The sequence below is a fragment of the Scleropages formosus genome, chromosome 22 (assembly GCF_900964775.1).
Source record: "Scleropages formosus chromosome 22, fSclFor1.1, whole genome shotgun sequence".
Classification (NCBI taxonomy): Eukaryota; Metazoa; Chordata; class Actinopteri; order Osteoglossiformes; family Osteoglossidae; genus Scleropages; species Scleropages formosus.
The window spans coordinates 13476413-13499528 of NC_041827.1; the positions used below are offsets into that span (position 1 = coordinate 13476413).

General features: G+C 46.0%; 2 protein-coding genes across 2 annotated transcripts; both read left to right on the plus strand.

The window, feature by feature from the left end:
* Positions 1-800: 800 nt before the first annotated feature.
* On the plus strand, positions 801-3869 carry LOC114909340 (elastase-1-like). The gene is made up of 8 exons (XM_029247844.1): positions 801-894; positions 1049-1146; positions 1381-1484; positions 1865-1990; positions 2475-2611; positions 2783-2925; positions 3133-3282; positions 3712-3869. The coding sequence occupies exons 1-8, from the start codon at positions 855-857 to the stop codon at positions 3724-3726; spliced, it is 813 nt and encodes a 270-aa protein (XP_029103677.1). The 5' UTR covers positions 801-854; the 3' UTR covers positions 3727-3869.
* A 9326-nt stretch (positions 3870-13195) lies between these two features.
* Positions 13196-16239, plus strand: LOC114909342 (elastase-1-like). Its single transcript, XM_029247852.1, has 8 exons — positions 13196-13272; positions 13427-13524; positions 13752-13855; positions 14236-14361; positions 14845-14981; positions 15153-15295; positions 15503-15652; positions 16082-16239. Exons 1-8 carry the CDS (start codon positions 13233-13235, stop codon positions 16094-16096), a joined length of 813 nt encoding a protein of 270 aa, XP_029103685.1. The 5' UTR covers positions 13196-13232; the 3' UTR covers positions 16097-16239.
* Positions 16240-23116: the final 6877 nt, after the last annotated feature.

Here is a 23116-nt window from a genome sequence, read left to right on the forward strand (position 1 = left end):
ACAGAGACAGAGCTGCATTTCTGTCGGCACGGAACGAGGCGAGCCCGTCTAGGTGAATGACGGCGTCTGGAACTCTGTCTCTGAGAGATGTCTCCGTGAAAAGGAAGATGCGGCAGTCTCTAAACTCACGGCACGTAGTCTGCGGCGGGAGTTAATAATTAGGATGATAATTAAAAAATATACATACACACACACACACACACACACACACACATTTTCAGAACCGCTTGTCCCATACGGGGAACCGGAGCCAACCCGGTAACACAGGGCGTAAGGCCGGAGGGGGAGAGGACACACCCAGGACGGGACGCCAGTCCGTCACAAGGCACCCCAAGCGGGACTCGAACCCCAGACCCACCGGAAAGCAGGACTGTGGTCCAACCCACTGCACCGCTGCACCCCCTCTCAGCCAAGTAATAAATAATAATAATTCAAGTTCCTAGGTTTATTGGGGGACTACATGTCTGTGCACACAGACCAGTCTGTAAACTGGTGTATTGCTACAAACGCACATTTTAATTTCTGTGCACCACGAAAACGTTTTCAATATGGATTTTGCACACAAACACATACACACACAGAGACAGGAATACTGCGTTTTGTGCAAATTAAACCATGCGATAGTATCTAGTATATATGCAATAAATATGATTGAGTCCTCTAACACACTTGCACATGGGCAGTGGCTGGTTTGACCGGTTGAACCAGTTGGCTTTGACCTAACTAAAAGTAAAACCAAGAACACGCATTCCACAAATATTACAAGCTACCTATATATATGGAGCTCCCGGGATCAAATACATCAGTGAGTCAGAAAATCCCAGCTCATCACAGAGTCCAGAAGGCCTGCAGACATGCTGAAGTTTCTACTGCTGAGTGCTCTCATAGCAGTGGGTAAGAACCGTCTTTTCCACAGCAAAGTTTTTCACTCAGTCACGTTATCGGTATGCATAGTTAAATCCATTTGACTAATCTTAGTCAATTTCTTGCAAGGTTCACGATAGTTTTCACATTGTTCTAATGTTGACTGTCTTTCGGTTTTCCCCAGTGCTTGCTGAGCAAAATGTAAAGCCCCAATACATGAAAGCATTGCAAGATAAGGTTGTGGGGGGTAGTGAAGCCCAACCCCATGCTTGGCCCTGGCAGGTATGACACATAACGGTGTTGAATGTTTTTGTCAATTTCAGCATTCGTCACTTTTTTTTTTTTTTTTTTTTTTGTCATTAGAAAATAATGCTTTTGCTATACTGGCCTCTTTAAGTGAGACTAAGGTTTAGCCCCTTTTGGTGAGGCTCATTTAACTCAACAGTTATGTGTTAATTTATGGTCAATATGTTAATTATAATGTACCTGATGGATTTTTCCTGCTTTGTGTCTCAGGTCTCCCTTCAGTACCAGTATTTGTACTTTTGGTACTACCACTTCTGTGGAGGTTCTCTGGTCAGGAGAGGCTGGGTGATGACAGCTGCCCAATGTGTGGACACGTGAGTTTGGGGCCTAAGCTGGCATGTCCTAAAAGACTTACGGCAGCACTTTGGTGTGTTGTAACTTTGGTTGTGCGGTATAATGGGTTTGGACCATGCATCCAGTGGTGTGTATGAACAACTCTTTAGACAGAAAGAGGAAAGTGCCTATCCTGAGTTGCTCCTTTACAAATACCCTGCTGTATAAAAGGGAATATACTTGTGACTTGTGATTATTGTAACATTGTAAGGCACCTTGAACAAAGGCCTCAGCCCAGTAGCAGTCTATTATAATGACTAAAGTTCATTTTTATATTCATTAGAAATGGTGCATGTGTGTATCACTAACATAGACTGTACACCCTAACAATCTCTGTTTTCTGTACCCTACTGCTCTCTAGAACAAAGACTTGGCGAGTGGTTCTTGGCGATCACAACATATATGTGAGTGAGGGCACAGAGCAGGCGATCGCTGTGAGCAATTTCTACGTACACCCCAACTGGAACCCCAACAGTCTCGCCAACGGGTGAGTGGACGAGCCAGGCGAGCTTTTCTCACTTAAAATTTGAGAAGTACTGTAGGACCTTTTTTTGCTTAATTACAGTAAAATTAGTCAAAACTCAACTCAAAATTTGCATGTTCTATGTTCAAAACAGAATACAGAGTGATGAAGTGGTACAGCAGTCGTTTGTGGAAGAAAGCAGTGATCAGCATTTTTCATAGCCTCCTTTGCCGTGAAAACCGTGCAAGTGGTCAAAATGAGATGAATTCGGTTCTAGAGCCTGTACCTACCTACGCATGATATCCGAAAAAATTATAAGTGGTAGTGAAGGCAGGTCACCTGTAAAGAATCTTGGTCAAACACTTAAACATTAACCCTGGTAGCCAAAAATTACCAGAAAAAAATGAGTTTATGGAGTATTTATGTGACTTGCTGTAAATGACACTAAGGTGATTTGGTTATTTTTTCATCATCTGAACACCCGTATGGCTCATTTGCCTCCCCTCAGGTATGATATCGCTCTGCTCCGTCTGTCCTTTGATGCCACCCTCAACTCCTACGTGCAGCTGGCTTCTCTGCCCTCATTCGGTCAGATCCTGCCCAACAACAACCCCTGCTACGTCACAGGCTGGGGCTACACCCAGAGTGAGTATAACACTTTACCTGGGTGATTTACAGCCTTATTTTTTATTGTCATGTTACCTGTTTACTGCATTCTGTGTGTTTTCGTGTGCTATATGCATGTTTGAAACGAGATTTGTTCTTACTGTGTGACACCTTAGCCATCTCTGACTGTGTCGGCCTTGGTCTCTGCAGGTGGGGGTCAGCTGTCTGCCTCTTTGAAGCAGGCGTACCTGCCTCTGGTGGACTACAGCACCTGCTCCAGGAGTGACTGGTGGGGCAGCACTGTTAAGACCACTATGGTCTGTGCAGGGGGCGGCAGTGACTCTGCCTGCCAGGTGACTCAGCCTTTATTACTACAGTATGAACAAAAGTATAAAACACAACTTTTCTGTTAAATTGAGGGAAATTGTAATGTGTGTAAATATTTCAGAGGTATTTGAATTCTAGTGATACATCTCAAATGGTTTGATTTAGGTTCTGAGGATCAAGACGACGTATCCGAAAACTTGCCTTTCGTTAACTTAAGGTCTGTTACTCTTCAGGGTGACGGCGGCGGTCCACTGAACTGTCAGGTCAATGGACGCTACTACGTCCATGGCGTGACCAGCTTTGTGTCCTCCCTCGGCTGCAACACACTGAGGAAACCCACCGTTTTCACCCGAGTCTCGGCGTACACCACCTGGATGGAAGGAGTGAGTACCCGTAGGCTCCTACTAGCCAATCACAGAGAGTCACTGTTCGCGAGAACCAATGAGAACTGTTTGTCTCAGAACAAGTGCAGTTTTAGAATTGTGGCAGTTGGTGGCACCGTGTTTTTAGTCAGCCTCTACCAAGCTGAAGGTCTCTGGTGTGATTCACCCTCCTCTCCTACCACCTTGATCAAAGTACTAACCCTAAACGGACGAGGCACACAACTGCAAGTGATTTGTTACAGAAAGCTGAATGATCTAAAATAACTTCTATAGTCAATTTTACCATATCTAATTGATACGATCATATCTAACTGATGCAATCTAATTTTTAAAATGTAGTTGGAAGGGAAATATTTTAATTTTATTGAGGTTTTTTGTAGCGCAATATAATGTTTCTGAGTTTTAACAAGCGGCCTTTTTCTGTTACAGATTATGAATCAGTAAAAGCAGAAATTTAAGCGGTGTGAAGGACAGTCTACTGGATAGGATCTCAGCATTCCAGATATGAGCCTTCCTTCTTAAATTCAACTCCATTGCAGACACGACGGATCGACTAAAAGAAAATAAAGTCTCTTGATCACTCTGAATACTGTGTCCGTCTGATTTTTAATTCTGGTCTCAAAGTACAGCAAAAGCACATTGTGAAGTAACCCCCGTAAGGGTGTACTGTAATTTCCATGACTGTAGTGAAAAGTACTGAAAACGTTTCAGTCTGGTATTGTTCACTAGCTGAAGGTCAGATTTCTAAGAAGAGTTCCTGTATATTAGAAGAAACGGCAGAACTGAATAAAAGTAGTCGTGTTACACCTGTTACTGTCACGATTGTAACAAATCAGACTTTAAGACTGTCTCACTTTGAAACATAACCCTGTGTTTGCAATGGGGGAAAAAAAGGCCTCGGTGCCTGTACATCATCATGGTTTCCAAGCTTTAATGTGCACTACTTGACACAATTTGAGTCTATTTTCTATAGTGATAACTTTAAGAAAGGTTTTTTTCTGTGAAAAGTAAATGTTATCTTACATTAAACAGCCTGTACACTCGCATTGCTACAAAAAAAACATTTTAATTTCTGTGATCCACACAAGTATTGTTAATATCCTGGATATAGCACATCCACAATGAATGAAATACCCTGCTTTGTATAAATAAAACTGTGATATTACAGTGTAACCATCATATATGTTTAAGAGGGATATCTGAGTTCTCTTGTAGACGTACACATGGGAAATGGTTGGTTGGACTGACGATAACTATGACAAAGGACACACAATTTACTGTACATTCCACAAGTATCTAAATAGTTTGTAAAAATGCGTTCTCAGTGTTGTGGACCACAGAAATGTTATTGATGTCATGGATCCACACACAAGAAAATGAAAACACGCACATACAGAAATACTGTGTTCTGTGGTATCACACTGTAATTATGCTATATGTGTGAGAGGTATAACAAGCGGTTGTAGACATTGGTTGGTATACTTGTGATTTAAAAAAGTCAGATACCTTGGAAAAAAGCCTCCGCCAAGTAATAAATAATATTAATTGAAGTTCCAAGGTTTATTGGGGACAACATGTCTCTGCACACAACACACTCTGTAAACTGGTGTATAGCTAAAATTATACATTTTAATTTCTGTAAACCACAAAAATGTTATTACAGTTTTTTTCAGTCGATTTGAAACATTACTCCAAACTCCGGTCACTGCTCTCAAAACAATTAACACAGCCATCTGAACACTTCATTCATTGTCCTAAATAGATTGTAAGTTCTTGTCTATCTCATACTACTTACAAATGACACGCATACTTTTCCCAAAACACTGTGCACAAAATTCCGCAATGTTTGCACAACAGTTCATAAAGCCAGCCAGAACTGTAATACATCAGGAAAAAAGCAATTGCGTGTCTTTCATTGGTTTAACACAAATCACAAGCACTTCTGCACCATTTTGCTCAACACAACAAGCAAAACTCTGTCATTTGTTCAATGCTCAGCTACACATGGTATGTTCTCAATGAGCCCCAAATTGATATCTGCTGATTTAGTAACACACACACACACACACACACACACTTTCACAGCCGCTTGTCCCATACGGGGTTGCAGGGAACCGGAGCCTACCCGGCAACACAGAGCGTAAGGCCGGAGGGGAGGGACACACCCAGGACAGGACACCAGTGCATCGCAAGGCACCCCAAGCAGGACTCGAACCCCAGACCCACCGGAGAGCAGGACTGTGGTCCAACCCACTGCGCCACCGCTCCCCCTTAAAACACATAACACGGGAAATGCAAATTTCCTAATTGATTACACAGTTATCGCAATTCCTACAATTATAAAAGGGGAAAAGAATAAAGACAAAGAATAAGAACAAGAACGAGCAGGGAAAAAGGAGCACGTGTAAGAGTGAGAGGTGGTGGAAAGGGTAGAGGAAGATGAAGAGTGGAAGAGGTAAAGGGAGATGAGGGGAGAGGAGGCGAGGATGTAGGAAGAGGAGAAGGGAGAGGAGTAGAAGGAGGAGAGATGGGTTGAATGGAGGGCAATGGTGTAGTGGAAAGAGCAAGAGAATAAAATGTAACAAGACAATGAGCAGAGAGGAAGAGGACAGCAGGGTGGAAGAGGAGGTAGGAGAGGCAGAAGGATTGGGTACAGATGGGTTTCAAATGAAATGAGGGCCACCCAAATCGACCATATCATAAATCATGGTCTCTCCTTCAGAGAAGCTGGGCAGAGAGTTCAGCCCAGCATAAACAGATCCACAATGACGTCAATTATCCGCACATTTCAGAGTGACAGCCGACAAGTAACCATACCATTGTACTGCTATAGTTAGACTCTAGTACTCTAGATCTCTACTATAAATGTTTGCACTCGTCCAAACGTGTGTCAGAATGGAAGTTCGACAACATTCAGGTGGACGAACAAGACTCTTTTCAATTGAACAAGAGCATGCCATTGTTGACATGGTGGCCCAGAACAACATCATCCGCCTCAAAGAAATTTAGCAAAGAATAATACAGGACAACCAAGTATTCCAGAATTTTCAGCAATGCAGTCTTGCTACAACTGATCGTGTTGTAAGGAGAAATGCCGTCCGGATGAAGCAGGTATACAAAGTGCCCTTTGAGAGGAACTCTATCAGAGTGAAGGAGTTGCGATTCCAGTTTGTTCAAGTACGTGTAAGCCGCACAATTACTGCACTTTTACCCGAAATATAAAGATATTGTTTTCCTGGATCTTATGTGTCTATATACTATTCCACTCTAAGTGGAAAAATTCCGGTGTCTCTGGGCATAGTGCTGTGTCAAAGTGGGAACCCAGACTGCTCCACAACAGATACAGTATAAACTTTGCAATCAATGGCATTACTTTAAAAAAAAACACTCACTTATTGCACCTTGTGTTTTTTTACTCTAGAGGATTTTGGAGTTGGATAGCAGTGCTACTCATTTTGAGGACCTGTGTATTGATGAAGCTGGCTTCAATCTTAACAAAAAAAAGGAGAAGAGAGAGGAATGTAATTGGCCATCGTGCCACAGTCAATGTCCTTGGACAACGGGGAGGCAACATCACCATGTCTGCCGCAATTTCAACTACTGGTGGGTGTTGTGGCACACAGTGCTGTCTTGGGGCCATACAATGCCGAAAGGATACAAATTTTTTTGAACTCCCTCAATGAAATCCTCTTCCCGCAGGTTGACCACAAGCAAATGGATCAAGATTTTGTAGTTGTTTGGGACAATGTGCATTCCATCGTTCGGCGCTGGCGCGGGAGTGATTTGAGCATCATCCACATTTCAGGGTGGTGTTCCTTCCGCCATATTCTCCTTTCCTGAATCCAGTTGAGGAGTTCTTCTCCTGTTGGAGATGGAAAGTGTATGATCACAACCCTTACAGAATCAGAATCAGCTTTATTAGCCAAGTATACATGAGCATACAAGGAATTTTCTTCTGGTTTAGAGCAAAACTACAGTGCACATTCACACATACAGACTACATAAGCACATACTGAACTAGACATAGACTAATACAAACATGATTACCGATAATGCAGCAGACAAGAACATAGCATAATGCAGACAGAACATAAAACCATGCAGACATAATTCAACTAAATGACCAAGCACAGAAAAAAAGTACGCGTTGTCCTGTATCATAAAGTAACATTATAGTGCAGTGATTGTCAGTTATTTGGAGAACATATTGCACATGGGTATGATGTTACTCAGAAGATATAAAGAAACATATTGCACATGGATATGAAATTGCACAAAAGGTATAAGGAAACATATTGCACACGATGTTGCACAAAAGATGTAAGAACATACTGCACATGGGTGTAATGCTGAACAAGTAGGGTACAGTAGTAGTAAAAAGTCCAGTGAAGATAGCAGTTATAGGAGGGTGTTCAGAATCTTTATGGCTGCCGGGAAAAAGCTGTTTTGGTGTCTGGTACTTCTTGTTTTGATTAGTATGTATCGCCTGCCCAAGGGAAGTAGGGTAAACAGACAGTGAGCTGGGTGTGAGGGGTCCCCTACGATTTTCTCAGCCCCTTTCCTGACACGGGACATGTACAGGTCCTGGAGGGAAGGCAGGTTGGTCCCGGTGATGCGCTCTGCTGAATTAACCAGTCTGTGAAGGCGGCGCTTGTCCAATTGGGTGGCAGAGCTGAACCACACAGTGATTGATGAACATAGTATGGATTCCGTGGTGGCCCTGTAAAATTGGCACAGCAGTTCCTTCGGCAGGTTGTGCTTCCTCAGTTGGCGGAGAACGTACATCCTCTGCTGGGCTTTCTTTGCTATGGTAGTGATGTTCTTCTCCCACTTCAAGTCTTTGCAGATGATAGTACCAAAGAACTTGAAGGAATCAGTGCTGGACACAGTACAACCTTGGATAGCGAGTGGTGGCAGAGGAGAAGGTACTTTCTTAAAAAATGTCATCTCCACTATCCTACTGGTATTGAGTTCCAGGTTGTTGTGTCTGCACCACAAAGAAAGCCGGTCCACCTCCCACCTGTATGCAGACTCATCGCAGTCCTTGACGAGTCCTATGACTGTAGTGTCATCAGCGAATTTCAGGATCTTAACTGATGAGTCCGCGGAGGTGCAGTCCATAGGCCTCTTCAAGCGATGGAAGAGGCCTGTGGAGATGTTGAGGCAGTAGCTTCTTTTATACAACAGAACTCCTCAGTAGAGAACTTCACGATAAACGTGTATTTGCATTCATGTATTTGAGTGTGTACATCGGACTATGATATACAATCAATAGGCGACACCATTGTACGTTTGATGTTAGTATTTAATTTTAGTAAATGCATTAGTAGAAGAAAAGGCAGTACTTCATTATGCAGTGGAACTGAACTGTTTGATCAAGCTAAGAGTATGTTCAGTTGGCTGTGTTAATTGTTTTGAGAGCAATTACATTAATTTGGAGAAATGTGACAAAACGATTGAGAAAAACTGTAACACTTGTCCCTGAGGTTATACAATATTCAAAACACAACACCTTACAGCCAAGTAAGTCTTCTTCAAGAAATGGAAGAGCCCTGTGGAGATGTTGAGGCCGAAGCTTGTCAAGCATGGATTCAGTATTCGTGGCGTTTTTCCCAAGATGCATGGCTCGCGAAGGGGGTTGCGGTGGCGCAGTGGGTTGGACCAGGTCCTGCTCTCCAGTGGGTCTGGGGTTCGAGTCCCACTTGGGGTGCCTTGCGACGGACTGGCGTCCCGTTCTGGGTGTGTCCCCTCCCCCTCCGGCCTTACACCCTGTGTTGCCGGGTTAGGCTCCGGTTCCCCGCGACCCCGTATGGGACAAGCGGTTCAGAAAATGTGTGTGTGTGTGTGTGTGTGTGTGTGTGTGTGTGTGTGTGTGTGTGCACGGCTCGTGAGAACATATGCTGTGATGTAGATGAAATTCTCTGGCCAGATGTGAATGAGAGGCATAATCAATGAAGTTCAGTGATTGCAGTGCATATGTATATATGTTTTTTCTTTTGGACAACTCATTGTTACACAACAGAACTCCTCAGTAAAGAACTTCACGTGTATTTGCATTCCTGTATTTGTACATCAGGCTATATTATACTGTACAATCAACAGAGCACACACTTCTACTGTTGATGTTAGTATTTATTTTTTGTAAATGCATTAGTACAATAAAAGGCAGTACTTCAGTATCCAGTGGAATTGAACTGTTTGGTCAAGGTAAGACTGTGCTTAGTTGGCTGTGTTAATTGTTTTCTGAGGAATTACGTTTGCTTGGAGAAATGTGTCAGAACAACTGAGAAAAATTGTAATATGGATTTTACATGCGCGCGCACACACACAAAAATACTGTGTTTTGTGCAAATAAAACCATGCTATAGTATGTATGTAAGAAATGTGAGTCCTCTAGCATACTTGCACATGGGCAGTAGTTGATTTGACCAGTCGAACCAGTTGACTTTGAAAAGAGCTAAAAACTAGAACACACATGACAAACATTCCACAGATATTACAAGCTACCCATGTATAGAGTTCCCAGAATCAAACACATCAGTCAATGAGGAAACCACACCTTGCTGGGTTTGGACTGGCAAAGAAGAGCACACAGGCAGCATTCATCAAAACATTCATCGGAACACTGGTGCACAGGGAAATGATGCTGTGAGTCAAAAGACACATTGTCCACAAGAACGTGCAGCTGCAACTAACCCTCCCAGCCTGAAACGAAACAGAAAGAAAACAACATTCCTCCAGCACCATAGTGCTACATAAGAGAACAATATCTTATAATACATGCAATAAAAAAACAATATGTTACAATATGATAATAAATGCTGTAAAAACGCAAACATAAATGTAAAACAAAAAAAATTGCAAAGGGAATGGAATGGCGTTCAGTTGAGTTTGGGTGTGCATGTCTGTGTGCGTGTGTATGTGTGGTTGGGTCAGGGTTCTTGCGGTCCGAAATGCTGCAATTTCAAAACCAGGCGGTGATGCATCTGCTCATGATGATCTCTGTAGTCGCTCTGTAGAACGTGGTGAGGATGGGGGTGGTGGGAGATGGGCTCTCCTCCACCTTCGCAGAAAGTAGAGACGCTGCTGGGCTTTCTTGGCTGTGGAGCTGGTGTTGAGTGACCAGGTAAGGTTCTCCGCAAGGTGAACACCAAGGAATTTGGTGCTCTTGACCATATCCCCAGAGGAGCCGTCGATATTCAGAGGAGAGTGGTTGCTCCGTGCTCTCCTGAAGGCAACAACCATGTCTTCTGTTTTGTCCACGTTCAGGGACAGGTTGTTGGCTCTGCACCAGTCCATTAGCCAGTGCACCTCCTCATTGCATGCTGACTCGTCATTTCTGCCGATGACACATGCCGTCGGCAAACCTGATGATGTGGTTCGAGCTATGTATTGCTGCACGGTCGTGAGTCAACAGAGTGGACAGCAGCGGACTGAGCACACAGCCCTGGGGAGGGGGCTCCAATGCTCAGTGTGTTGGTGCTGGAGATGCTGCTTCTAATCCGGACTCCTGAAGGGGGGTGTTCAGGCCTAGCAGGCTCAGCTTTCCAATCAGGTACTGAGGAATGATTGTACTGAATGCTGAACTGAAGTCTACGAACAACATTTGAACATACGTGTCCTTTTTGTCCCGGTGGGCGAGGGCCAGATGGAGGCTGGTGATGATGGCGCCGTCTGTTGAGCGCTTGGGACGATACACGAATTGCAGGGGGTCCAGGGGGTCCAGTGAGGGGGCAGCAGGATCTTACTGTGCGTCAGCAGGAGTCTCTCGAAGCACTTCATGACAATGGATGTGAGTGCGACGGGACGGAAGTCGTTGAGGCAGGACACAGAAGATATCTTTGGCAAGGGGACGATGGCGGTGGCCTTGAAGCACATTGGAAGGACGGCGCTGCTCAGGGACATGTTGAAGATGTCAGTGAGAACATCTGCCAGCTAGTCTGCGCATCCTCTGAGCCCTCTGCCAGGAATGTTTTCTGGTCCAGCAGCCTTCCATGGGTTGACTCTGCATAGCGTTTTCCTCACATCAGCCGTGGCAAGACATAGCATCTGGTTGTTGGGAGGAAGGGTGGTCTTCCTCGCCGCCACGTCATTCTGCGCCTCAGACCGAGCGTAGAAGTTGTTCAGTGCGTCTGGAAGGGAGGCATCACTGTCGCAGGCAGGTGAAGTTGTCCTGCGGTTGGTGATGGCCTGGATGCCCTTTTAAACGTGTTGCGTGTCGCCGCCGTTCTTGAAGTAGCTGTGGATTCTCTGGCCGTGTGCGCGCTTTGCCTCTCTGATGGCCCGGGACAGTTTGTCCCTCGCTGTTCTTACGGCCACCTTGTCCCCTGCTTTGAAGGCAGAGTCTCGGGTCCTCGGCAATGCACGCACCTTGGCAGTCATCCACGGCTTCTGGTTGGAGCGTGTAGTGATGGTCTTGGAGGCGGTGACGTGGTCGTTGCACTTGCTGATGTAGCTGGTCACTGATGCCATGCATTCCTCCAAGTTGGTGGAGTCATCATTGGTTGCAGCATCCCTGGACATGTGCCAGTCAGTGCGATCAAAGGAGTCCTGAGGAGCAGAGATGGTTCCTGCTGGGCAGGTTTTCATCTGTTTCAGAACCGGTTTGGCGCGTCTGACGAGCGGAGCGGTCCGTATGCTGGGAACAGCATAATAGAGATGTGGTCCGAGTACCCGAGGTGAGGGCGGGGCTCTGCCCGGAAAGTGCCGGGGATGTTTGTATAAAAAATATCCATCTCCTTTGCCCCTCTCGTTGAAAAGTCCACATGTTTATGGAATTTAGTGTGCACCGACTTGAGATTGGCTTGTGTGCATTCCGCAGTTTGCTAATAGCCGCACACAGCTCACACTGCATCTCCTTAGGCATTTGCGCTGGGGGGAATGTATACTCTGACTATACGGACAGTGGTGAATTCCTGCAGTAGATAAAATGGTCTGCATGTAACAGTCACAAACTCCAACAGCGATGAGCAGTAACTAGAGACAAGCACCGAGCTCTTGCACCAATTCGTGTTGATGTAAACACACAAGCCACCACCGCGAGCCTTACCGCACAGAGACAGAGCTGCATTTCTGACCGTCTAGGTGAATGACGGCGTCTGGAACTCTGTCTCTGAGAGATGTCTCCGTGAAAACGAAGATGCGGCAGTCTCTAAACTCACGGCACGTAGTCTGCGGCGGGAGTTAATAATTAGGATGATAATTAAAAAATAATATTCCTTAATAATAATAAGTAATAAATAGTAAGTTGGGGGATGCGGTGGCGCAGTGGGTTTGGCCGGGTCCTGCTCTCTGGCATGCCTGGGCTTCGAGTCCTGCTTGGGGTGCCTTGTGATAGACTGGCGTCCTGTCCAGGATGCGTACCCGCCCCCTCCGGCCCTGCGCGCTGCCGGGCTAGGCCCCGGAATGCCGTGACCCCGCTTGGGAGAAGCAGCTGTAGACATTGGTTGGTATACTTGTGATTTATTAAAAAAAAAATGCCAGATCCCTTGGAGAAAAGCCTCAGCCAAGTAATAAATAATAATAATTCAAGTTCCTAGGTTTATTGGGGGACTACATGTCTGTGCACACAGACCAGTCTGTAAACTGGTGTATTGCTACAAACGCACATTTTAATTTCTGTGCACCACGAAAACGTTTTCAATATGGATTTTGCACACAAACACATACACACACAGAGACAGGAATACTGCGTTTTGTGCAAATTAAACCATGCGATAGTATCTAGTATATATGCAATAAATATGATTGAGTCCTCTAACACACTTGCACATGGGCAGTGGCTGGTTTGACCGGTTGAACCAGTTGGCTTTGACCTAACTAAAAGTAAAACCAAGAACACGCATTCCACAAATATTACAAGCTACCTATATATATGGAGCTCCCGGGATCAAATACATCAGTGAGTCAGAAAATCCCAGCTCATCACAGAGTCCAGAAGGTTTGCAGACATGCTGAGGTTTCTACTGCTGAGTGCTCTCATAGCAGTGGGTAAGAACCGTCTTTTCCACAGCAAAGTTTTTCACTCAGTCACGTTATCGGTATGCATAGTTAAATCCATTTGACTAATCTTAGTCAATTTCTTGCAAGGTTCACGAAAGTTTTCACATTGTTCTAATGTTGACTGTCTTTTGGTTTTCCCCAGTGCTTGCTGAGCAAAATGTAAAGCCCCAATACATGAAAGCATTGCAAAATAAGGTTGTGGGGGGTAGTGAAGCCCAACCCCATGCTTGGCCCTGGCAGGTATGACACATAACGGTGTTGAATGTTTTTGTCAATTTCAGCATTCGTCACTTTTTTTTTTTTTTTGTCATTTGAAAATAATGCTTTTGCTATACTGGCCTCTTTAAGTGAGACTAAGGTTTAGCCCCTTTTGGTGAGGCTCATTTAACTCAACAGTTATGTGTTAATTTATGGTCAATATGTTAATTATAATGTACCTGATGGATTTTTCCTGCTTTGTGTCTCAGGTCTCCCTTCAGTACCAGTATTTGTACTTTTGGTACTACCACTACTGTGGAGGTTCTCTGGTCAGGAGAGGCTGGGTGATGACAGCTGCCCAATGTGTGGACACGTGAGTTTGGGGCCTAAGCTGGCATGTCCTAAAAGACTTACGGCAGCACTTTGGTGTGTTGTAACTTTGGTTGTGCGGTATAATGGGTTTGGACCATGCATCCAGTGGTCTCTATGAACAACTCTTTAGACAGAAAGAGGAAAGTGCCTATCCTGAGTTGCTCCTTTACAAATACCCTGCTGTATAAAAGGGAATATACTTGTGACTTGTGATTATTGTAACATTGTAAGGCACCTTGAACAAAGGCCTCAGCCCAGTAGCAGTCTATTATAATGACTAAAGTTCATTTTCATATTCATTAGAAATGGTGCATGTGTGTATCACTAACATAGACTGTACACCCTAACAATCTCTGTTTTCTGTACCCTACTGCTCTCTAGAACAAAGACTTGGCGAGTGGTTCTTGGCGATCACAACATATATGTGAGTGAGGGCACAGAGCAGGCGATCGCTGTGAGCAATTTCTACGTACACCCCAACTGGAACCCCAACAGTCTCGCCAACGGGTGAGTGGACGAGCCAGGCGAGCTTTTCTCACTTAAAATTTGAGAAGTACTGTAGGACCTTTTTTTGCTTAATTACAGTAAAATTAGTCAAAACTCAACTCAAAATTTGCATGTTCTATGTTCAAAACAGAATACAGAGTGATGAAGTGGTACAGCAGTCGTTTGTGGAAGAAAGCAGTGATCAGCATTTTTCATAGCCTCCTTTGCCGTGAAAACCGTGCAAGTGGTCAAAATGAGATGAATTCGGTTCTAGAGCCTGTACCTACCTACGCATGATATCCGAAAAATTATAAGTGGTAGTGAAGGCAGGTCACCTGTAAAGAATCTTGGTCAAACACTTAAACATTAACCCTGGTAGCCAAAAATTACCAGAAAAAAATGAGTTTATGGAGTATTTATGTGACTTGCTGTAAATGACACTAAGGTGATTTGGTTATTTTTTCATCATCTGAACACCCGTATGGCTCATTTGCCTCCCCTCAGGTATGATATCGCTCTGCTCCGTCTGTCCTTCGATGCCACCCTCAACTCCTACGTGCAGCTGGCTTCTCTGCCCTCATTCGGTCAGATCCTGCCCAACAACAACCCCTGCTACGTCACAGGCTGGGGCTACACCCAGAGTGAGTATAACACTTTACCTGGGTGATTTACAGCCTTATTTTTTATTGTCATGTTACCTGTTTACTGCATTCTGTGTGTTTTCGTGTGCTATATGCATGTTTGAAACGAGATTTGTTCTTACTGTGTGACACCTTAGCCATCCCTGACTGTGTCGGCCTTGGTCTCTGCAGGTGGGGGTCAGCTATCTGCCTCTTTGAAGCAGGCGTACCTGCCTCTGGTGGACTACAGCACCTGCTCCAGGAGTGACTGGTGGGGCAGCACTGTTAAGACCACTATGGTCTGTGCAGGGGGCGGCAGTGACTCTGCCTGCCAGGTGACTCAGCCTTTATTACTACAGTATGAACAAAAGTATAAAACACAACTTTTCTGTTAAATTGAGGGAAATTGTAATGTGTGTAAATATTTCAAAGGTATTTGAATTCTAGTGATACATCTCAAATGGTTTGATTTAGGTTCTGAGGATCAAGACGACGTATCCGAAAACTTGCCTTTCGTTAACTTAAGGTCTGTTACTCTTCAGGGTGACGGCGGCGGTCCACTGAACTGTCAGGTCAATGGACGCTACTACGTCCATGGCGTGACCAGCTTTGTGTCCTCCCTCGGCTGCAACACACTGAGGAAACCCACCGTTTTCACCCGAGTCTCGGCGTACACCACCTGGATGGAAGGAGTGAGTACCCGTAGGCTCCTACTAGCCAATCACAGAGAGTCACTGTTCGCGAGAACCAATGAGAACTGTTTGTCTCAGAACAAGTGCAGTTTTAGAATTGTGGCAGTTGGTGGCACCGTGTTTTTAGTCAGCCTCTACCAAGCTGAAGGTCTCTGGTGTGATTCTCCCTCCTCTCCTACCACCTTGATCAAAGTACTAACCCTAAACGGACGAGGCACACAACTGCAAGTGATTTGTTACAGAAAGCTGAATGATCTAAAATAACTTCTATAGTCAATTTTACCATATCTAATTGATACGATCATATCCAACTGATGCAATCTAATTTTTAAAATGTAGTTGGAAGGGAAATATTTTAATTTTATTGAGGTTTTTCGTAGCGCAATATAATGTTTCTGAGTTTTAACAAGCGTCCTTTTTCTGTTACAGATTATGAATCAGTAAAAGCAGAAATTTAAGCGGTGTGAAGGACAGTCTACTGGATAGGATCTCAGCATTCCAGATATGAGCCTTCCTTCTTAAATTCCACTCCACTGCAGACACGACGAATCAACTAAAAAAAAATAAAGTCTCTTGATCACTCTGAATACTGTGTCCGTCTGATTTTTAATTCTGGTCTCAAAGTACAGCAAAAGCACATTGTGAAGTAACCCCCGTAAGGGTGTACTGTAATTTCCATGACTGTAGTGAAAAGTACTGAAAACGTTTCAGTCTGGTATTGTTCACTAGCTGAAGGTCAGATTTTTAAGAAGAGTTCCTGTATATTAGAAGAAGCGGCAGAACTGAATAAAAGTAGTCGTGTTACACCTGTTACTGTCACGATTGTAACAAATCAGACTTGAAGACTGTCTCACTTTGAAACATAACCCTGTGTTTGCAATGGGGAGAAAAAGGCCTCGGTGCCTCTACATCGTCAGTCATGGTTTCCAAGTGTCACGGTTCCGTGTAGCATGGACGGACTCAAGTGCAGAGTGTTCGGATCGAGGTGCACAGAAGCCGAATCAGAATCCATAATCGTAGTCGAGGGGCAGGCGAGGGGCAGGCGATCAGCAAACGTCATAGAAAGGGCTAGGCAAAGAACGTGGTCAGGAAGAAACAGGCAAAGGGTCGAAGTCGGAATGGGTCTCTCGGTAATACGGTTCGCAGGGAAACAAGGAGGCAAAACAAGGTTCCGCGTCTGGGCTTCCTCGGTTTCCCTCTTTATAGTCTTTCCCATCAGGGAACGGCAGGTGTCGCAGAGGTGCCAGATGCGGAGAACGTGACACCAAGCTTTAATGTGCACTACTTGACACAATTTGAGTCTATTTTCTATAGTGATAACTTTAAGAAAGGTTTTTTCTGTGAAAAGTAAATGTTATATTACATTTCAACGGATGTGCGGAAAACAAAAGCTTTAATTCCCATTTAAATTGTAACTCATTTGAGTTGCATAAAAAATCATGTTGCTCATATCATGGATCTGGTTCAGAAACATCGAAAGGAATACTGTGATTTGTATAAATAAAACGCTGTAAGGCACCTTGAACAAAGGCTTCAGCCCAGTAACAGTTTATTATAATGACTAAATTTCATATTTATATTCATTAGAAACGGTGTACGTGTGTATCACTAACATAGACTGTACACCCTAACAATCTTTGTTTTCTGTACCATACTGCTCTGAAGTGAGTACCTGTAGGCTCCAACTGACACAATAAAGTTGCACTGGGGATAGCTGTTATCTTAGTTAGAGCTACTGCTTTTGGACCCAAAGGTCACATGTTCAAATTCCACTTTCAGCAATCATACCCTTGAACAAGGTTTTTGGCCTACAGATTGCTCCAGTAAAGTGACCCGGCTCTATAAATGGTTAAATAATAAGTAGCTCAACACTGTGAGTTGCTTTAGAGAAAGCATCCGCTAAATGAATAATTCTCCATTGGCAGGTAATTGCAAGTGGATTGCTGGTAATGTTTTTCATTGCATATTATAATGTATATGTATGTTAATTAGTGTCCTGTTTCTGTTACAGATCATGGGTTATTAAAAGCATGAATTCAAGCGTCACAATGACACTCAACTGGATACGGCCTCAACATTGCAGATACGATCCGTGTTGTTGAAGTGCAACAAAAATACACTCCAGACTAGATCCAGTTAGGGTACAATGCAATTATCAACACTGCAACTGAAAGTATGAAATATCCATCATCGGGTCTTATTCACCAGGCAAAGGTCGCTGAAAAGATATTTTCAATTACCAGTTTATTAGCACTGATTCAACAAGGGGGCCACACAGCAGTGTGCATCTCCAAAAGCCTCTCATTTCCAAGAATAACATCCACTGATACTTTTTATTTAGAAAATGTGGTCATTACTTTAATGAATCACAGGTAGAAGCCAATTAAGTCCAGTTAAGAGACAACTTGCAGTTACAACTTCAAGAGACAATTTGGATGCACCACGTTTCAGTTTTTCTTTACTACAAGCGTTCTGCTTTATTTTTTTCCAACAATTTTTCCTGTGTCATACACATCACATGGATGGCATGAAAACTGCACGGTATTTAAATATTTCGGAAAAGCACATTCTAATGTGGACCACACAAGTGTTGTTAATGTCATGAATCTAGAATGCACAAAAACATGGAAACACACACATACAACTGGTTCACGGAAAAACTGCATTATTGCTGCTCCTGTAGCTCTCCTGTTTGTATATATAAACCCCCTCCAGCTCCTCTGGGGGAACCCCAAGGCGTTCCCAGGCCAGCCGGGAGACGTAGTCTCTCCAACGTGTCCTGGGTCTGCCCCAAGGCCTCCTCCCAGTGGGACATGCCCGGAACACCTCCCCAGGGAGGCGTCCAGGAGGCATCCGGAACAGATGTCCGAGCCATCTCAACTGGCTCCTCTCGATGCGGAGGAGCAGCGGCTCTACTCCGAGCTCCTCCCGGGTGACTGAGCTCCTCGCCCTATCCCTAAGGGTGCGCCCAGCCACCCTGCGGAGGAAACTCATTTCTGCCGCTTGTATCCGCGATCTCATTCTTTCGCTCATGATCCAGAGTTCATGACCATAGGTGAGGGTAGGAAACGTAGATCGACCGGTAAATTGAGAGCTTCGCCTTACGACTCGGCTCCTTCTTCACCACAACAGACCGGTACAATGACCGCATTACTGCGGACGCCGCACCGATCCGTCTGTCAACCTGCCGCTCCATTTTTCCCTCACTCGTGAACAAGTCCCCGAGATACTTAAACTCCTCCACTTGAGGGAGGAGCTCCCCCCTAACCCGGAGGGGGCAATCCACCTTTTTCCGACTGAGGACCACGGTCTCGGATTTGGAGGTGCTGATTCTCATCCCCGCCGCTTCGCACTCGGCTGCAAACCTCTCCAGTGCACGCTGTAAGTCTTGATTCGATGAAGCCAACAGGATCACATCGTCCGCAAAAAGCAGAGACGAGATCCTGCGGCCACCAAAACAGACACCCTCCGTTCCCTGGCTGCGCCTAGAAATTCTGTCCATAAAGATAATGAACAGAATGGGTGACAAAGGGCAGCCCTGGCGGAGTCCAACATGCACCGGGAACAGGTCTGACTTACTGCCGGCAATGCGAACCAAGCTCCTGCTCCGGTCATACAGGGAACGAACAGCCCGTAGCAACGAGCCCCGAACCCCATAATCCCGAAGTACCCCCCCACAGGATGCCACGAGGGACACGGTCGAATGCCTTCTCCAGGTCCACAAAACACAGATGGACTGGTTGGGCAAACTCCCATGAACCCTCCAACACCCTAGTGAGGGTATAGAGCTGGTCCAGTGTTCCACGGCCAGGGCGAAAACCGCATTGCTCCTCCTGGATCCGAGGTTCGACTATCGGTCGGATTCTCCTCTCCAGTACCCCGGCATAGACTTTCCCAGGGAGGCTAAGGAGTGTGATCCCCCTATAGTTGGAACACAATCTCCGGTCCCCCTTCTTAAAAAGAGGGACCACCACGCCGGTCTGCCAGTCCAGAGGCACCGTCCCCGAACTCCACGCGATGCTGCAGAGGCGTGTCAGCCAAGACAGCCCCACAACATCCAGAGACTTGAGAAACTCGGGGCGGATCTCATCCACCCCCGGAGCCTTGCCACCGAGGAGTTTTTTGACTACCTCAGCAACTTCAGCCAGGGTAATGGACGAGTCCCCCTCCGAGCCCCCGGCCTCAGCTTCCTCTACGGAAGGCGTGTCGGAGGGATTGAGGAGATCCTCAAAGTACTCCTTCCACCGCCCGAGGACATCATCAGTTGAGGTCAGCAGCGCACCACTTCCACTGTAAACAGTGTTGGCGGAACACTGCTTCCCCCCTCTGAGTCGCCGGACGGTTTGCCAGAATCTCTTTGAGGCCGACCGAAAGTCTTCCTCCATGGCCTCACCAAACTCCTCCCATGCCCGAATTTTTGCCGTGGCGACTGCCAGAGCCGCGCTCCGTCTGGCCCGCCGGTACCCGTCAGCTGCTTCAGGAGTCCTATGAGCCAGCCAGGCCCGATAGAACTCCTTCTTCAGCTTGACGGCATCCCTTACCTCCGGTGTCCACCACCGTGTTCGGGGATTGCCGTCGCGACAGGCGCCGGAGACTTTATGGCCGCAGCCCCGAACCGCCGCCCCGACAATGGAGGTGTGGAACATAGTCCATTCGGACTCAATGTCCCCAGTCTCCCTCGGGACCTGGTTGAAGCTCTGTCGGAGGTGGGAGTTGAAGACCTCTCTGACAGGGGCCTCCGCCAAACGTTCCCAACAGACCCTCACTATGCGTTTGGGCCTGCCAGGTCTGTCCAGCTTTTTCCCCCGCCATCGAATCCAACTCACCACCAGGTGGTGATCAGTTGACAGCTCAGCCCCTCTCTTCACCCGAGTGTCCAAGACATATGGCCGAAGATCAGAAGAAACGACTACAAAGTCGATCATCGACCTCCGACCTAGGGTGTCCTGGTGCCAAGTGCACTGATGGACACCCTCATGCATGAACATTGTGTTTGTTATGGACAAACCGTGACTAGCACAGAAATCCAATAACAACTCACCGCTCGGGTTCGGATCAGGGAGGCCGTTCCTCCCAATCACGCCCCTCCAGGTGTCACTGCCGCTATCCACGTGGGCGTTAAAGTCCCCCAGTAGAACGACAGAGTCCCCAGTGGGAGCGCTTTCCAGCACGCCCCCCAGGGACTCCAAAAAGGCCGGGTACTCTACACTGCTGCTAGGCGCATATGCACAAACGACAGTGAGAGACCGTTCCCTGACCCGAAGGCGTAGGGAGACGACCCTCTCATTCACCGGGGTAGACTCCAAGACATGGCGGCTGAACTGGGGGGCTATTAATAAGTCCACACCCGCCCGCCGCCTCTCACCCTGGGCAACGCCAGAATAGTGGAGAGTCCACCCTTGGTTGAGAAGAGTGGTTCCAGAACCCAAGCTGTGAGTGGAAGTGAGCCCGACTAAATCTAGACGGTATCTCTCAACCTCCTGCACTAGCTCAGGCTCCTTCCCCGCCAATGAGGTGACATTCCAAGTCCCAAAAGCCAGAGTTGGCGTCCGAGGTTTGGGTCGACCGGGCACTCGGCCCCGACCACTGCCGAAATCACAATGCACCGGCCCCTTACGTCCTCTCCGGCAGGTGGTGAGCTCACCGAAGAGCGGCTCCACGTCTTGGCTTCGGGCTAAGCCCGGCCAGGCCCCGTGGGCATAGACCTGGCCACCAGGCGCTCGCATGCTAGCCCCCCCCCCAGGCCTGGCTCCAGGGTGGGGCCCCGGTGACCCCGTACCGGGCGGGGTGAACGAGATCCTTGATTTAATAGTCATAATGGGATTTTGAACCGCGCTTTGTCTCGTCTGTCACCCAGGACCTGTTTGCCTTGGGAGACCCTACCAGGGGCATATAGCCCCAGGCAACATAGCTCCTGAGATCATTCAGGCACTCAAACCCCTCCACCTCGGTAAGGTGGCGGTTCGCGGTGGGGCCATGCGGAAATAATTCAACTAAATGACCAAGCATAGAAAAAAAAAAAAAAAAAGTACGCGTTGTCCTGTATCATAAAGTAACATTATAGTGCAGTGATTGTCAGTTATTTGGAGAACATATTGCACATGGATATGATATTGCACAAAAGATATAAGGAAACATATTGCACACGATGTTGCACAAAAGATGTAAGAACATACTGCACATGGGTGTAATGCTGAACAAGTAGGGTACAGTAGTAGTAAAAAGTCCAGTGAAGATAGCAGTTATAGGAGGGTGTTCAGAATCTTTATGGCTGCCGGGAAAAAGCTGTTTTGGTGTCTGGTACTTCTTGTTTTGATTAGTATGTATCGCCTGCCCAAGGGAAGTAGGGTAAACAGACAGTGAGCTGGGTGTGAGGGGTCCCCTACGATTTTCTCAGCCCCTTTCCTGACACGGGACATGTACAGGTCCTGGAGGGAAGGCAGGTTGGTCCCGGTGATGCGCTCTGCTGAATTAACCAGTCTGTGAAGGCGGCGCTTGTCCAATTGGGTGGCAGAGCTGAACCACACAGTGATTGATGAACATAGTATGGATTCCGTGGTGGCCCTGTAAAATTGGCACAGCAGTTCCTTCGGCAGGTTGTGCTTCCTCAGTTGGCGGAGAACGTACATCCTCTGCTGGGCTTTCTTTGCTATGGTAGTGATGTTCTTCTCCCACTTCAAGTCTTTGCAGATGATAGTACCAAAGAACTTGAAGGAATCAGTGCTGGACACAGTACAACCTTGGATAGCGAGTGGTGGCAGAGGAGAAGGTACTTTCTTAAAAAATGTCATCTCCACTATCCTACTGGTATTGAGTTCCAGGTTGTTGTGTCTGCACCACAAAGAAAGCCGGTCCACCTCCCACCTGTATGCAGACTCATCGCAGTCCTTGACGAGTCCTATGACTGTAGTGTCATCAGCGAATTTCAGGATCTTAACTGATGAGTCCGCGGAGGTGCAGTCCATAGGCCTCTTCAAGCGATGGAAGAGGCCTGTGGAGATGTTGAGGCAGTAGCTTCTTTTATACAACAGAACTCCTCAGTAGAGAACTTCACGATAAACGTGTATTTGCATTCATGTATTTGAGTGTGTACATCGGACTATGATATACAATCAATAGGCGACACAATTGTACGTTTGATGTTAGTATTTAATTTTAGTAAATGCATTAGTAGAAGAAAAGGCAGTACTTCATTATGCAGTGGAATTGAACTGTTTGATCAAGCTAAGAGTATGTTCAGTTGGCTGTGTTAATTGTTTTGAGAGCAATTACATTAATTTGGAGAAATGTGACAAAACGATTGAGAAAAACTGTAACACTTGTCCCTGAGGTTATACAATATTCAAAACACAACACCTTACAGCCAAGTAAGTCTTCTTCAAGAAATGGAAGAGCCCTGTGGAGATGTTGAGGCCGAAGCTTGTCAAGCATGGATTCAGTATTCGTGGCGTTTTTCCCAAGATG

Excerpts from the sequence above, each read along its gene's own strand:
- LOC114909340 (XM_029247844.1), top strand. The coding sequence starts at position 855 with ATGCTGAAGTTTCTACTGCTGAGTGCTCTCATAGCAGTGG. Across the intron at positions 1,147-1,380 it reads CCCATGCTTGGCCCTGGCAG|GTCTCCCTTCAGTACCAGTA; the intron begins GTATGACACATA and ends TTTGTGTCTCAG. Across the intron at positions 1,485-1,864 it reads GCTGCCCAATGTGTGGACAC|AACAAAGACTTGGCGAGTGG; the intron begins GTGAGTTTGGGG and ends ACTGCTCTCTAG.
- LOC114909342 (XM_029247852.1), top strand. The coding sequence starts at position 13,233 with ATGCTGAGGTTTCTACTGCTGAGTGCTCTCATAGCAGTGG. Across the intron at positions 13,273-13,426 it reads GAGTGCTCTCATAGCAGTGG|TGCTTGCTGAGCAAAATGTA; the intron begins GTAAGAACCGTC and ends GGTTTTCCCCAG. Across the intron at positions 13,525-13,751 it reads CCCATGCTTGGCCCTGGCAG|GTCTCCCTTCAGTACCAGTA; the intron begins GTATGACACATA and ends TTTGTGTCTCAG.